Consider the following 15441-nt stretch of genomic DNA (forward strand, 5'->3'; position numbering starts at 1 on the left):
TTGTTTGCTTGATTCACCCCCAGGCAAGCAAGCCTCGGGAAACTAGAGGAGAAGAGGTATCGATCACTGTTCATTCAGTAGGAGGGAGAAATAAATCAGTTTGTCAACATTTCGGAGTGTTCATATTAAGCCTGAACTCTGTTTAAGTACCTTCCCGTGATAGGCATGGAGGCTGGTGACAGTTTTAGTGCAAAGGCTGATGTGAGACCAGGCAAAATCTAACTTGCAGCTTCGGATGCTGTGAAGTTAAGGTGCTCAGACTGCAACTGTTCATCTGCACCATTTTTAAACTGTTTCTTCCTCTTGCAGTAAATGCTTTCTTTAACCTATCAGCAAAGCACTGTGCTCATCAGTGCTGCAGCAGAAATCTCTTGTCCCTGCTGTTGTACCATCTTGAAAGGTGTCCCTCTTGTTCAGAGCGAAGTCCTGTTTAATTACAGATGTGCTGCTCGCCCCGTTGTGTCATGTGTCATGTCATCAGGGCTTCAGAGCAAGCAGTTTGGAGAGTGACATGGAGCTTTTCTTCCCGCATCAGGCTTTAAAATCGATGTGTTGTACTGTTTCACTACTAATTGCTTGCATCCTTGTTTAGCAAGATGATCGTGATAAACAAGCTCTCACGTTACTAAACAGAAGTCTCATAGCACCCGTCATGTGGCCTAAGCTTCTCTGGTGTTACACACGTTGTAGCATGGGGTTTGTTAAAAAATGTCCTTTTTCACGCACTGTTTACTTGATGTTCTCGTCTCACGTGTTAATGATTGACAAGCTTCATCTTCTGAAGTGATGCTGTTAGCAGTGGTCGTCTAAAGTGAGCTGCATGTCCACCTTGTTCAGAGCAAAGCCGTGCCCTGTCTGTCACCTGTGCAGATGGAGGGAGCCGCTGCTTGCTGCGGTCCCCATCCTGCTGAGCCACAGGAGGGAGCTTTCAGCAGCACAGCCTGAGCTAAAGGGGTGAGTGGAGGCAGAAAATGGATGTGGTGGAGGCGCAGCATAGAAAAAAACCTACCTGGCTTATTAGTTTCAATACTGAGTAAACTTGACTTGCCCTTTTTGTTCTCCTGTTGGGAAAATGTCTTGCTGCTGCTTAATATGAGCAAAAGCCCCTGAGTTACCAGCAACAGCTTGCCTTCATGCAACCACTGCTACAGGAAGTAATAGAGGCTTTCACTGCCCTCTAATTAAGCTTATGAATTAAGTATTTCCTGCCAGCAGTTGTATTTACATCCCTAGATGTTTTGGGATGCCCTAGAGTAACACACAGCAATAACAAAATGAAGGGAAGGGCAAATACTTGAGTTTCTGTGCCTAATTCTTGCAGAAATTTTCCCTCCCTGGTCAGCAAGAATTCAGGCCCTACCAGAGGTGGTAGGGTTGCCAGTAGCCTGCAGACATCCATTTCAGTCCTCACCACTTCACACAAGGGAAGGTGGTCAATTTCTAAGCATGTCTAGATGTTGTGGCTGCTCACTTACATTGTAAGTTTGTGTTCTGTTTTTTTTGGCTATTTGTTCAAAGTACACCTGTTTCCATGTTGATTATCCTTGATGTTCTCGTTGAGCTTGAAGTGTAAGGAGAGGAGAATCAGGTAAGGACCACTGAAACATCTGAAACTCACTTCCACCGTGAAGAGCCTCTCTGATCATAGCTCAGTCCGTTACGCAGGTGGGCAGGCTTGTGTAAGAGGCTAGTATGAGGTTTAGCTTAAACAAGGCCCTGTAACTGCAGGTGTGGGTCCAGGAAGGAGTTGCCCTGAAAGTGAGCCTTGTAGGGCTGCTGGGAATTAATACAAGAGGAAGATTTCATGCCAGGTGATTTAAAGAGCATCTCAGGTGCCAGGAAGAATCCCCCCAGAAAGGACTGGAGGAAGATGGATCGTCCTTAGTACAGGTTTTTCTGGTGGATTAAAGGATCTTGCTGCTAATTTTGAAAACATAGAATAAAAAAGGGCCTTTATTCATTAGCTAGAATTTCTGGGGCCCCTTGCTTTGTGTATGATCTCAGGCTGGGGCATGGGACCCGGCAGAGTGACGTAAGCTGCTGTAGACCCAGGCTTGCCATGAGACAAGCTCCAAGTCCTGCTTTCATTCAGGAGCCTGACGCTGGATGAGAGCTCTGAGTTACTGTGGTGTTTAAGTGCCTCTGAAACCTGCCTTCAGAAGGATGCAGTGTAATGTGCATGTACAGTTGACTTACTGAGCTCATTAGCTGAGCGAGATCCTCAGTATTTTTCCTTAGATGCAGTGAAACAGTCGAGGAGTTGTGTAAACTCAACTGTTCGAGCTCCTGCCATAGTCATTTATAAGAGTGATTGCAGTAAGCGTCCCTGGTGTGACCAGTTTCAGCTGCTGTCTGGTTTATGCCTTGGAGATACCTTAAGGTGTTCACCTGTCCAGCTCTGTCGTCCATGCAAAACATCAATGTCTAATTTCAGATTTCCTGCTTTTAAATTTGTTTACCTTTTGATCTTACATAGTGCCAGTCATGTTTACGTAACAAGCAGGGACATGTTATATAGGTAATAACCTCACTCTTCTGAACCTAAGTTCTCTGCCATCCCCCACAGCGTTGTGACTAGCTGGTGGAAGATCACTCCTTTCCATCACTTAGCAAAAGAAAGCAGAGATGCTGATCTTGTGAAATAGCAGCAAACCTGAGATTTGAACTGACGTGCTTCTTCTCCACCTTGCTGACACCACTGCCCATGTTTCTGGGTTTGTTTGCTCATTAGCTTTCTTCTCCCAGCCAAATGTGGTCCTCGACTGCTTTGCTTGGCAGCTTTGAGTTTACTTTTCTGATCCTCATTGTCACTTACTGCGTGTGGTTCACCAGGACCTGTGTGGACGCTAACCTGCAGGTTCTTCTCTTGTTTTTTGAAGAATATATATATTTATTAAAGAGAACACTTAGTTACATTTAACATAGGTAAATGCATGGCACACAAACATCCCTGTAGCCACGTGTGTTGCTTTACCTCCACATACAGAACACTTTATCCTTTCCCACCTCCTCTACCAAACAGTTGTGGCCTGTTTGTATGGATGGAGCTCTACTTGCTGTTGTCTTGTACCACTAATTCTCTTGCTCATTTTCACAGGGTTCGTTGAGCAGATCCTGCTAAAATGCTCTGGTTGCCATCTGTGCTCTTTTATTCTGGTTTCTAGGTATCCAGCGGGGTTTCTTCCAGATACTAATCCGTAATACTTGTTTCTTATTTCTAATGATGCGTTGGTTTTGGTGTAACCAAGCGTTCCCTCGTTTTCTTCCTTTCTCTAACCCTCTCCCCTTCCACCAGGATTTCTGGCAGGTACAAAGCAGACAGCATGTGCTTTAATTACTTTGTGCTTCAGACCTCATGATACGCACTTTTCATGTAAAAGGGACAGTGTATGCTGACCCCTTTTCCCTGCTCCTTTAAGAAATAATCCTGAAGGCATTCTCAATATGTGGCCTAAAGGATTTATGGCCAATACTCCAGCCTGGGTTGCTCAGAACACAGTCCTCAGGGTAACTTTTAGTACTAATGGAAGCATCTTCGAGCAATGCTGCAAGGTGTATCTTCCTGTCCTCCTGTTTTCTTCCTGCCTTTTGAGGCCTCTGACTTGTTTCCATTTTTATTAGGCAGCAGAGGGCTGTCTGTGTTGGAAAATGACATTTTTTGCTTGAAGCCGTGGAATTATTTTTATTTTGTGAGAAAGGACAGGCATTGCCCTGGCCAAAGCTTGTAAAAAGCTTGAGGGAAATGTCAGGTACTTGAATATGTGTGAATTTGGGGAAGGTGATTTTTGCAAACTTGCCTGAGGTTTCAAAGGTACAGAACCTATATAGGGTGAACTGCATTCAGAAATACTTTATCAGGAAGATATTTAGATGCTAGAGTTCATAAAAGGGTTTCTGGGAAGAGGAACTAGGAAGCAGAGAGAAGATCTTTTAGTGTTAGTGAGTAAAGAGGGAAATGTACCCTAAATATGTAGTTTTTACTAACTTTCCTTCTGGCTTTCATTGATTTCACAACATTAGAGGGCAAACTAAAAGCATTCTATGCGGAATTGTTTCCCCACGTGCTTTCACACTGGATTTGTTCGTGGCGAAGGACATTTCTAAGCGTACCGCAGCCTAAGATGCGGTAAGGCAGCATCCTGATATTCCATCTGGGGACCTGAACAGCCATTTAAATTCAAGGGTGTCAGAGGTCAGCTCATTTTAGAAGCATCGTTTGGGACACCGGGGACCTCATTTTAATCCTCCCCCACCAAATTTCCATGGCAAATGCTGCTGTGGTCCTACAGGCACTTTGTGTCTGGGCTGGAGCATGGCTTCATTTCCCGAGCATTGCCTGCCCTTTGTACTTAACGGGGGAAAAAAGCGTGTGATGGTGTAATAAAAATAGTCCTGGGCTGCAGCAGCGTGGGGAAACTGCTATTGTGTAAGCAACCCGAGCGCTGCACCTCCTCGGCTTGGATTATTTGACTTAGAGAGAGGAACTTTGAAAATACAGCTCCATTTTGGGCAGAATTGAAGTGAGGGCTGAGCCAGGAAAGCAGCAAAGCCTGTCATTCCTGGAGAGATCTTCTCATTTGTAATTAGGGCAGCGAGGAGGCCAGGAGGGCTGGGTAAGCCATGCCGCCAACGTGCGAGCGGCAAGAGTAGAAGAGCTTCATCTCCTGTGGTTTTTGGTAGAAAATCTATGGGCTGCAGAAGTTCGTCTTCAGCACTGAGGGTTTTTTTCTTTTGCCCTGTGTGAAAAACAATCCACGCTTGCAGATGAGACCTCCTTTAAGTTCCTATTTATGAGAGATTTTGGGCAACTTGAATAAATCACAAATGTGTGGTCAATGAAGATCAAATATTACTCTGAAGGAGCTATTCCTAAGCAGCCATTATGGCAAAAAATGACCTTAAATAAGACTCCAGTGGTTTGTTTGAAGCAGCAGAAAGTGAGTACTGGATGCACAACCCTAATTCCTGAGGGAGCCCACCTTGTTACCCTGCCGAGGACTGCGGCACCGCAGCGGAGGGGAGCAGCAGTGTAGACTGTCCCTTTTCAGAGGCATTCCCTTCTGCTTTCCCAGCAGGGGTTCCTCCTGTGCATGACTGGTTTTGCTGCCTGTGAAGGGTCTGGGAAGTCTGTGTCTCTTTCCTTGGTTGTTCAGAATGCTGGCCTTGCATTTCAGGTGCCATTTGTTTTGAAGGTGGTGAATATTCACAGCCTTGCTGGAAGGAGCGAATGCAAATGTCTCTTTCCAGTCCCAGGAGACCACCCGTAGTAATCATTGCTGCCTAATTTTTGATTCTGTATGTGTCCAAATTCAAATTTGGAGGGAAAGATATATGCAGAACAACTTCATCTATGTCCAGCTGTGAATTTGGGCCCCGCTGTGTATACAGATAAGCAAATAACCCCAGAAGGAGATGGTTTTTAAAAGCTCTTTATTAAAATGCACTCGTGAGAGGTCGTGAGCTGCAGTATTTATCAGCTGAGGGCAAGTTATAAGCATCTTCCTGTGCTCTAACACCCACCTCCATTTGCCATGCAGACTCTGTTTGCATTTGCCTGTGTTAATATGTAGACTTCATAATAAATTACCTAGAGCTGCTACTAATGCAAACTTCTCCACTGCCAAAAGAGGTTTGGGTTGGTTTCCTGGGCTGTAATGACTTCCATCACAACCCTCAATTTGAAAATGTTTATTTCTTCAGCAATGCAAAAGTGATATAAAATCCCAGGAGGAGTGTAAAATGACATTTCACATCCACATTATAAAGTTAGCTTTAAAGAAAGGAAATCAAACCCAACGCTAAACCCCCTTATTCTCTCCCAGATCCCTTTTTGTCCCTGTTTCATAGCACAGAGGGACCTGCCTTGCCTGTTTCTCCCCATAGGGCTTTTGAATATTTGGGCTGAAAGGCTCCATATTTTAATCTGCTTCTGAAGGCCTTTTCATGGTTATTTATTCATAGGGGAGCTGTCTGCTGTGCTAAGCACCGAGTATCAAGCTATATACCAGCATCATGCACTAATAGTGCATAATCACCACGTGTACTGCTTCGTGTTCTGTGCACAAGCAATAATGGGTGTTACCCCCCAAAAAGTATTGGTTCAATAAAAGTATTGTTCCCCCCTCATCAGTATTGGCTGTATTAAGCTTGAGTATTTAAGCAGTGAGTTTAAAACGCAGCCTGTGTTTATAGGGGAAATAAAAGTAGGCAGGAGATTTGCGAGATCTCAGGGGGTTGCTCTCTATAAAATACATCTCAGACAAACACTCCTTTAGATTACCATCTCCCCTTGCTTCGTAGAGGTACGTCATTTTTAGAGATGCATATCCCCAAACTGCAGTAATAGGGAAGGTCATGTTCACCTTATAAAGCCAGCGAACTCAGAACAAGCGAAGAAATTTTGAGCAAACATACAATACAGATTTTGTACAACCCCTACTGTGGGGTGACAAAAAAAGACCATTTCTTTTCACACTGAGCACTGCATTTTTACTTTTCCTCTGTCTATTGCTACCCATAAAAGAAATGTACGAGGAGATGTCTTTAAAGAGTTTGTATAATTGAAGGTGGTCAGTTGGGACTGAAAGAGAACTGCTTTGCAGCAAGCTGACTTCACCATTCAAAATATTCCTGGTTTTATATTAGGCAGTACGGGTAACCTTCAGATTTATTTTTAAAAAAGGGAACAAACGCAGTGTGATGATACTTGTGAATAGGAGATTGTTATGGCTCACCCCAAATTCCTCACTTATTTACAAAATCTTGCATGCACTTAGATTTTTTTCCTGTTGTTTGGGAAGGCATCAGTCCCTGGTAAGTGTTCACACAAGGGCGAGAAATTCCTGAAGCTCTGGTGCGCATGAGTACAAAGGTGATAGCGAAACACAACCACGTTATGTGAATAAATGTGCCACGTGCATGTTTTTTTCCTCCAGATTGAAATACAAACTGTCAACGTTAAGTAACTCACCAAGAATATGTTCTTCCCAAAGAGGCCAATCAAGTGCTGCTCCTTAAGGAGCTTTCGAAATGGATCTGCGAGGGTTTTGCTGATGGGGCTTTTCTAGCTGCACGTTAGGAGTGCAGAGCAAGCACTGACGCTGAGCTCGGTGACCATCTCTGCCTTTACAGAGAAGGCAACCGTTAATTTGCAAAACTATGTCTTTTTCTGGATTTGCTTAATTAAGCATTAAACAGATTGGGCATGTGCTTTGATGCTTTAACCACAGGTTATCCCAAGTGATGGCACGTCTGCAGTGCTCGCCCTGTGCAGCAGTATTGGCGCAGGGCTCCATCCCTACCCAACATGTTTCACTCTTCATTCAGCCCTAGAAAAGCCATTTTTTAACCCAAAGTAGAGGTCATGTTTAGCAAGCAAAGGAATGAACAAATGTTTGTGTTTTTTTCCCCAAAAAACTGTTTGTACCTGGAAGCTTCGGTTCAGCTCGTGTATGTTTGCCCGTGCCTGGGAGCTGTATCATGTCTTTGGCTTGAGGGATGCTCCAGTAACTCATTGGTTTTGGGGCAGAATATGTGAAGTTTGTGTTATATCTTTGGGTGCTTTGCTTGCTTGTGATCTCCGTTCATAAACACAAGTCTGGGGGATTGTCTGCGTATGGCTTGCAACTTCATTTTCTGCAGCACAGGGATCTGGGGGAGGCTGTTGGCTGTTACTGGGTGCCACTGAAATGTATGTTTAACCCACGTGGCTTAAAATACTGGGGGAAAGATATCAGTTATTTCATTAGAGGCACTTGTCTTTGAGCTGCTGATTGCTGGGCTTGGGTCTGGATTGGGAAGGGCAAAACCAAGCTTTGTATTTCAAAAACCAGCTACGTTTTTTTTACCTGTTGTTGGTGTTTGGTGATATTGTAAGATAATTGGCCTGAGTGTAATGAGTTGTTCCACCAAGACTGGCAGCTTCTCACTGAACTTAGAGCCGTGCTTGTGCTGAAATCAATGGTATATTTGCTTTTCTTTTCCTTCTTTTGTACGTGTTAATCTGGATGCTTGCTGGTGTGCTCGTTTGATACAAATTTACTGCCTGGTTAAAGAAGACATCATAACTGTCGACCTTTCCTGGGCCTCGCTCACCTGCAAATGCTGAGTTGTGGATGTGTTTTGGGCAGCGCTGAATGATTTTAAGCAATATGCTGGTTCTGGGAATGGGTTTAACAGAAAAAAAAAAAACTTAAATTGAAGATGTTTGACTTGTCACTGAGCGCTTTGAAGATTAGATACAGATCAGATACAAAAGGGCAAAAAATGTGAAAGCTGAAATGGATAACTGAACGCGTAATTTATGAAGGTAACTCGTCTCCAGAAGAGGATGGAAAGCTTTTTTTCCAGTTTCCTGCTGCCACTCATGACCCTTTTGGTGGAGGGTTGGCGTTCAGCGCTGCGGTGGCAGCAGGGATATGGCCTGATAGCAGCCTGGCTGTGTGTACTGCTGTGTATCTTCCTTACAAATCTCCCAAAATGCCCGTCACAGATCCTCTTCTATTCCCAGCTAGCGTTAAACTGTGAGCCGGGCTGGGGCATCCAAACCCTCGTTGTAATTCTGTGCTGGACTTCTGCTTAGAGGAGTGGCTGGGCTGTGTTAGCTGATGACAGGGGATAGCAGCTTATCCCAAATCCACCTGTCAGTGAGTGAAGGATTTTTTTAAATTATTCTTCTGTAGGGATTTTAAGAGAATTCAGGAGAATATGGTCTAAAATGTAGGGAGGAAGAAGGATGGCGCCAGCCTTTGCTGTAGTGGGGAGAGCTTCCCTCCACTCCAAGCAGTGAAACACAGCGTCCCAGTGGGCCAGGAGGAAATAAATGGGGGAGCTGTACGTTTTTTAAAACTTTTGTCCTCCCAGCACTGGGAGCCTGAAAAACCTTATTGATTGGGTCAGTTGTTTTGCAGCAGCTCGGGTACGCTTTATTTTACCCCGTTAAGTTCAGGGGGAGAAATTCTTGCTAGCTGCAGGCAGGCTGAGCACCGCGGTGGCACCGCGCCTTCCCCAGGTTCCTGGCAAGTAAGGGCTTGAAATTTGTTTTACTTTCCCCAAAGTAAAATGCAAACGAAGAAATGCTTCTCTCTCCCATCTGTCTAAACCTTTGTATTTCAGAGAGCAGCTAATTTAATATCCGTTTTATTGTTAGTCTCTGGATGTGGGTTTTAAGCTTATGGAGGCTGTTTGGAGCTGCTTGCTGGATGTGAATTTTAGGTGCAGAAACAAGATCCGTGAAAATTAATAAACCGACCTCTGCAGTGTCTTCACGGGCTCCTAGAGCGGATGAAGCAGGTGGATGCCACCAGCTAGTTGATGGTAAATGCTGCTGAAGGTGATCAGAGGCAGTAAATCACGCGCTAGCAGAAAGCTGCTCTCTCCACAGATCCTTCCCTTAGCTCTAAGGAAAGCCAGCTGGTGTTGCCTTGTCCTTAGCTATGTGCCAGCGTGAAGCCAGTTTTGCCTAGGATCAGCCTTGATGGGAAGGGGAGGCAAAAGCCTTTTAGTAAATGATACTTCAGCCTGGTATCCCGCAAGTGTAAATCAGTTGTTTTGCATGAAATGAGTGCCATTAATGTCTGCTGTTAGTGATCCGCCTCTTACTCAATTCCTGATGCTGGCCTGAGAGTAAAGGACGAGCTGCTGTGAAGAGTTGTATAGGATCTATAGAGCTGAAAATTTTTCCTGAAAACTGTATTTTTGTCTCTTTTCTTGTGGTTTCCAAGCCAGATACGGGTTAAGTTTTCATCTAAATTATTAGCTGAGCTCCTCCCCAATCTGCAGCCCCACGAAATGGTGAGTTCTCTCCCAAACTAAGCCAGATGAGAGACGTCAGCTGCAGGCAGGGGGCCTCACCCTGAGGGGCTCAGTGCTAACTCTTGCTGGGACGTGGCCCTAGGCTTCTTAGCAGCCTCTGGTCAAAGCAACCACCTGGTTGCTTCAGAACCTTCCTGCTCTTGGCAAGTCTAACTGTTCAACTTGATGTTGTGTTTTGCCTGCCTGTTTTACTGTTGGTTAACCAGTTTTCTTTCCTTTGTCTTGTATATGATGGGATCTCCGCTAGACAGAGGTAATGGTGGGGGACAGTTGTGTAGCTGGACCCTCGTGTGGTGCTGTTTGTTGGTGGTTTTTCCTAAAACCGTTCCTAAATTCAGCCTGCTTTGACCGTGCTTCTATGCCTGCATGATCTGGTTTCTATGAAATAACCTCATCCACGCTTGTTCTTTATATTTATTTTGTTTTCCTGTGTGCATGTGCGCCTCCTCCTGCCTTGTTCTTAAAATGGGTCACCAGTGTGGAATTCAGCTCCTAACAGTTTCACGGATCCTTTTCAGTCTTTGAAGCTTCAGCGGATCAAAGAGACTTGGACTTTTAGCTTAGTAAGGGAGGTGAGGTGATCAAACACGCGATATTTTCTATTAAACTTCAAGGTGTTGGAAGTAAAGTGGGAGCAAGAGAGGAAGTTTAGGTATGGTTTTGGTCCTGGTCCTCCTTAGTGAGCTTGCTAAACACACTCCTGAGTTGGATCCTTCTGATCACTACATATTTCCAGTAACTTTAATCATACTTTATACTCCTGTGAAATAATTCCTTCTTGGCTACTCCTAAAAAGTACAACTAAAACTAAAATGCTATTAGTGAAATCTAATAGTTTCCTTTTTGGATCCTATATTATAAAAACGTGACTTTTGTAGCTCTATATTCTCTCAGATCCAGACAACATTAAGCCAGATTGACTTAGTTTATCTGTATTTCAGCTAAATTTAGCCAATTGTTGTGCAATTCCTCATCCCTGATTTGAGATAGGGAAGCACTGACCTTTGCAGGCTGTTTCTGACAGATTTGAAGGCTGGAAAAGGTCCACTGAATATCAATGGTGACAGTAGGGGTGTGTGTATGTGGAATGGCTTGGTGGTAAGGATACAAAGAAAGCCTTCAGATTCTGTGTTTAATTGATTGCTTTATTTTCTCCCTTTGGGGTTCGGGTTGGACGAATAAACAGAAGTTGTCCCAGGAGCGAGAGAAGTTTGCTGATGAAGACAGCATCTTTTATGCACTTGGAGAATGCGGACTCATTTCTTTTTCTGACTACATTTTCCTCACGACAGTCCTATCCAGTAAGTAGCTTTTTTCTCTGCAATCACTGCTTTTCAGTTTTGAAGGTTTACCAGCAGTGAGCTTTCTGATGTATTCTGTGTGCCTTTCCCTAGAAGGGATTGTTGATTGCTTGAAACTTGAGCTGAGTAAACAATTGCTATTGCTACTTCATCCATTTTAGAGTTAGCTTCAAGTAGTTTGGAAAGATAAGCTTATCTGTGATTTCCAAAGAAGTATTTCTTTTTAAAAAATGTGGCTTTTTTGAATGAGTCATTGAACCTGCTGTTCAAAACTGTAAACGGAGAGATATTCTTTGGTTAACTATGTGATATTCTCATGTTTGAGTGAATATTGCCTTCCAGCTCTTCACTGCTTATTACAAAACTGTACAAACTCTTCCCCAGCTGTATTTGGTAAGCTCACACTCATGCTTGATGTAATCCAATGAGGAGAGAAGTTAAGCAGTTTACATTTCAACAAGGCTCATCAGATGCCTTCTGTCTTCACACTGCTGTGCTTGACTTGCGTTTGTGATATTTCGGTGATCTGCTAATCTGTCCCAGCAAAGTCTCTTCTCTGGAAGTGCTGGGACTTACGTTTGTTTTGTTGGCAAGAAAGAGTGAAACAGAAGCCCTCGGTAACATGGAATGGCATTTCTGGCCTTCCTTCAGGGGGAAGGCAAACAGCCATCCTGGTAGATCGCCTCAGACAATGCTGTATCATCAGTAGGAAAGTCTACAAATCTGTACTTTTCCAGTCCTGTTAGAAGGAAATGTGCCGCTTTTCAAATGAACCAAGACAATTTATTTTCAGACTTTCAAAAAAAAAAAAATAGTAAAAAAAGCATAAATTCTATACAAGAAAAGTTTGGCCCTCTAATTGTGTGTAATGGCCTGATTAAAAACCAAATCCAGGCTCTTGACGTTTTACTCTAAGTCCCCACTACTGCCTGCTTTGTTCAGGGGGGTCAGGCGGATAGTTCACTGTGTTTTGTAGAAACAGCGAGTGTTTTATGGTGTTTTGTGGTTTTTTTTCTTCCCTGTGTTCCTGCCTGCTGTAACGTGGACACATGAAAGAAGCAGCTCTTTACTGAACACGTTGCTCTGGAGGCTCTGTGGCAGGGGAGAAGCCAGCTTCAAGGTCTTGTTTGTTGTCAAACTGACCTGGCGAGGGAAGGCTTGTATGTGACCTTCATGTCGCAAAAACAAACACAGATAGATAACACTTGTTTGAGCCAAGGATTTTTTTGTTTGTTTGTTTTCTGTCTTCTGAGTCTCAGAACTGGCTCAAGATTTTTGCCATTCTGTTCTTCTCTTAGACTAGACTGTGCCAGAATTATCTAAGGTATCTTCACGTTTATAGCAAGGGCTTTTAATCTGAGTCTCTGCAGACAGCCTCAAATCTTTCATATCACATTACCAAATGTGGCTTAGAAAACATCGATGCCCTTGGCTTTTTATGGCTGTACCAGTTGTTGTGAACAAGCTGCTAATCAAGTATGCACGATGCAAAATGAACTGCATGTGCTTCCACAGACAATAAAAATAGATAACTCCTTCTTGCTTTGGTTTAATGTCTTTGTAAGAATAAAACAAACTACCACCCTGCATTAGAGTAGCAGCCAACCTTATACTGGAGTGTTTTGCAGACAGGATGTATTTTCATTTATTCTTAGGTTTTTAAGCATGGCCACAATTACTGGGGAGTCAGACTAACAGTGGAGACAGAATTGGTTAGTTTGTGCTTTGAAGAGTTATGTGTAGGGTGGGCAAGGTAGGAAATTTCAAAACTGGGGAAAATAAGAATGTTCCAGGGCTGCATTTTAGGTATGTGGGGTGGTTTGTCCTTTGAGAGCCGTGCTGGATCATGCTGGATGTCTCTAGAGCTACCGTTAACACTCAGTTCCCCCAAGTAAGACTCTCACTTTCATTTTTAAAGCATTTGCTTTTTTAAAATAAACTAAACCTGGCCCTGTTGTAAAGGTGGGAAGCTCACTGTTATGCCACCCTGCCTGTTTCACTTGCCTGCAGTAACCATTGCCTTGCAGGAATCCAGTAGGTCTTGGTTTTTCTTCCAGGAAATAGAATGAAGAAGAGTGTATCTTAAACCTGACAAGTCAAGATCATTTTTCTTAATGTTTGAGTTACCTAAACAGTACTGAGAATGTGTCTGGACAAGAGAGGGCTGTAGATTACATGAAACAGTTAAAAGTCTCAAAATATTGAAAAAGGAAGAGGGCTTATTGAGCAGTAAGGTCATCAGAAAGGGAGTTTGAGCTTGGGTCTGTGCGGTGGGAGGAAGAGGTGCTCTTCTGCAGTGCTCAGAAGCGATGGGGTGACATCAGTCGTGGTCTGGCCTGGCTTACTGAGCTCAGAACTGATCAGTGATGATACCCTTTGAAAACACAACACCCAAGGAAGGGAAAGGGCTGCATCTTGTTATGCTCCTCGGGGAGGTGATGCCCAGTGAGCGCCGAGATGGCTCGTGTCCATCCTGCGTTCCCTGTCCCCATCTCCTTGCAAAAGTACTGCTGGGCTTTGATAGAGCTTTCCCAGAGTGTTTAATTTTATTTCCTTTATCTTTGTAGCTGCAGTTGAAGCTCATTTGGGTTATTTTCCGTGAAATGTAGGCTTGAGTGCCAACTATCAGGGAAGGAAAGCAGGTGAAGGCTGAAGACTTCTGCACGTTGCTTGCCAAGGTCTGTTTGCATGTTGCACAGAAGATTAAGTCTGTCACCACGTCCTATTTAGAAGTCATTTCTCACTCCAGCACTGTCTGTTCTCATCAGTTGCTGTGTTTCTGTGACAATGTATTTTAAAAAAGCTAATAAAATACCGTTCAGAAAGACAGCCTTCCATTAAAGGCAATTAGAGCTTGAATGGCCTCGAGACCACAGGGCTTCTGTTGCTTCCGCTGCTCCCCGTGATTTGGGGCAGAAGTAGGCAGATGAGCAAAATGTGGATGGGTTTCACCTCATTCCTTCAAGTGCTAGAGGAAAGCAAGGGAAACCAAAGGAAAACCAAAGAGCTTTTTGCTTTTGGGCTTGAAGGACAGCTGGAGGAAGAGGGGAGGGAGCTCTTCCATCACCAGCAACCGCAGTCTCAGAGCAAATGCGGTCCGTTGTGCAGGCGTGCTAATGCCTGCTTGATTAAGGGGCGCTGAAAGGAGCTGGGCATTAGAAGAATAGGTTGGTCTTGTTTCTGTAATTGGACTGTCACTGTGTCTGGATTTACTCCGCACGGAAGGAGGTTTAAATAACGTGGGCTCACGCTGGAGGAATTACTCTTTTGCCAACGCTCTTGGAGCTGCCCTGCAGCTCCTTCCCTGTGCCCTGCAGGCTCTCTCTGGAGCACGGTGTGCCAGCCAGTGGCATTTCTGATTTCCCTGCTCCGTGTCCCTGGCTGTGACCCAAATTCCCAGCACCACTGCAGGTAATGGCCTGTGAGAAGCCTCTCGCGTGGGACAGATTGACTTCCCTTGGTTTTTTCCCATTTAGAAGATAAATTGCAAGCCATTTTGCTCTGGAAGTGATTTTCTGACTGCATTGTGAGCATTCTGTGGGTCTCTGATCAAAAGTGAGACCTGTGATCTTACTGATGGTGTTTTAATCCTGCACAGCAGCACCAAGTGCCATACAGCTTGCTCCTGTAAGAGAAGGAGATGCATTTGCTCTGAGTTACTAAGAATACTTGTCTGTGGTTAATTGTATCAATACTCCAACTTTCAAGCCCTTCAATCTCCTTATACACATATTTGCAGGTGTGTCTCATCCACAGTGCGTGGTGCAGGGATGGCTTCGATACCGTAGCCTCAGGCTGTGCTGGTTTTATAGCAGAATAACGATTGACATGCCCGAGGGTCTGTCCAGGCTGATCTGGACATCTCACTGAGACAGCACGCAGGTTTGCAGCACAAGGGGTCACTGCAGTGCACCACCGTCTCAACCACAGGTAGTGCTGTTATTTGAAGTTCAGGCATGGTGCAGGGAGCATCCCGCCTTCCCTGGGAGAGCTGCTGTGGAGGAGGACACTCCTGCCAGCCTAGTCGCTGCTGTGCAGGGTCGGTAAGTCATATCTGAGCAGCACAGAGACCCTCTCCCAAGGGAAGGCCTGAGTTACGAACACAAATCTGGCTGCTCCGTGTCAGACCAAGGGCTCTCTGGTGCAGCATCCCAGTTCTGGCAGGGGCTGGTAGCTGTGCTGAAGGACAGCAGTGCAGAACCAGGGCAGATTTCTCCCAGCTGGCAGCCCAGGATCTTCCCAAGCAGAGCTTGATCTCTCTGGTTTGAAAAACTTTTCTTAAAACTGGACAGCAAAACAATGTGATTGTAACACCTGTTAATGGTTT

At 44.5% G+C, this 15441-nt stretch overlaps 1 protein-coding gene across 7 annotated transcripts in view; it reads left to right on the forward strand.

Annotated features, from left to right (window-relative positions):
* Positions 1–15441, forward strand: part of MICU1 (mitochondrial calcium uptake 1) — a 97545-nt gene that overhangs the window by 46882 nt on the left and 35222 nt on the right. For 5 of the 7 annotated variants that reach the window (XM_067000275.1, XM_067000276.1, XM_048069349.2 and 2 more), the window contains 2 exons: positions 9727–9792; positions 11000–11114. In XM_067000275.1, coding sequence (XP_066856376.1) covers positions 9727–9792; positions 11000–11114 — 181 coding nt within the window. Of the gene's footprint in view, positions 1–9726; positions 9793–10088; positions 10886–10999; positions 11115–15441 lie in introns of those variants that run through there. The other 2 variants (XM_048069354.2, XM_067000274.1) reach the window with 2 other exon arrangements.

The sequence above is a fragment of the Anser cygnoides genome, chromosome 7, assembly GCF_040182565.1.
Source record: "Anser cygnoides isolate HZ-2024a breed goose chromosome 7, Taihu_goose_T2T_genome, whole genome shotgun sequence".
Classification (NCBI taxonomy): domain Eukaryota; kingdom Metazoa; phylum Chordata; class Aves; order Anseriformes; family Anatidae; genus Anser; species Anser cygnoides.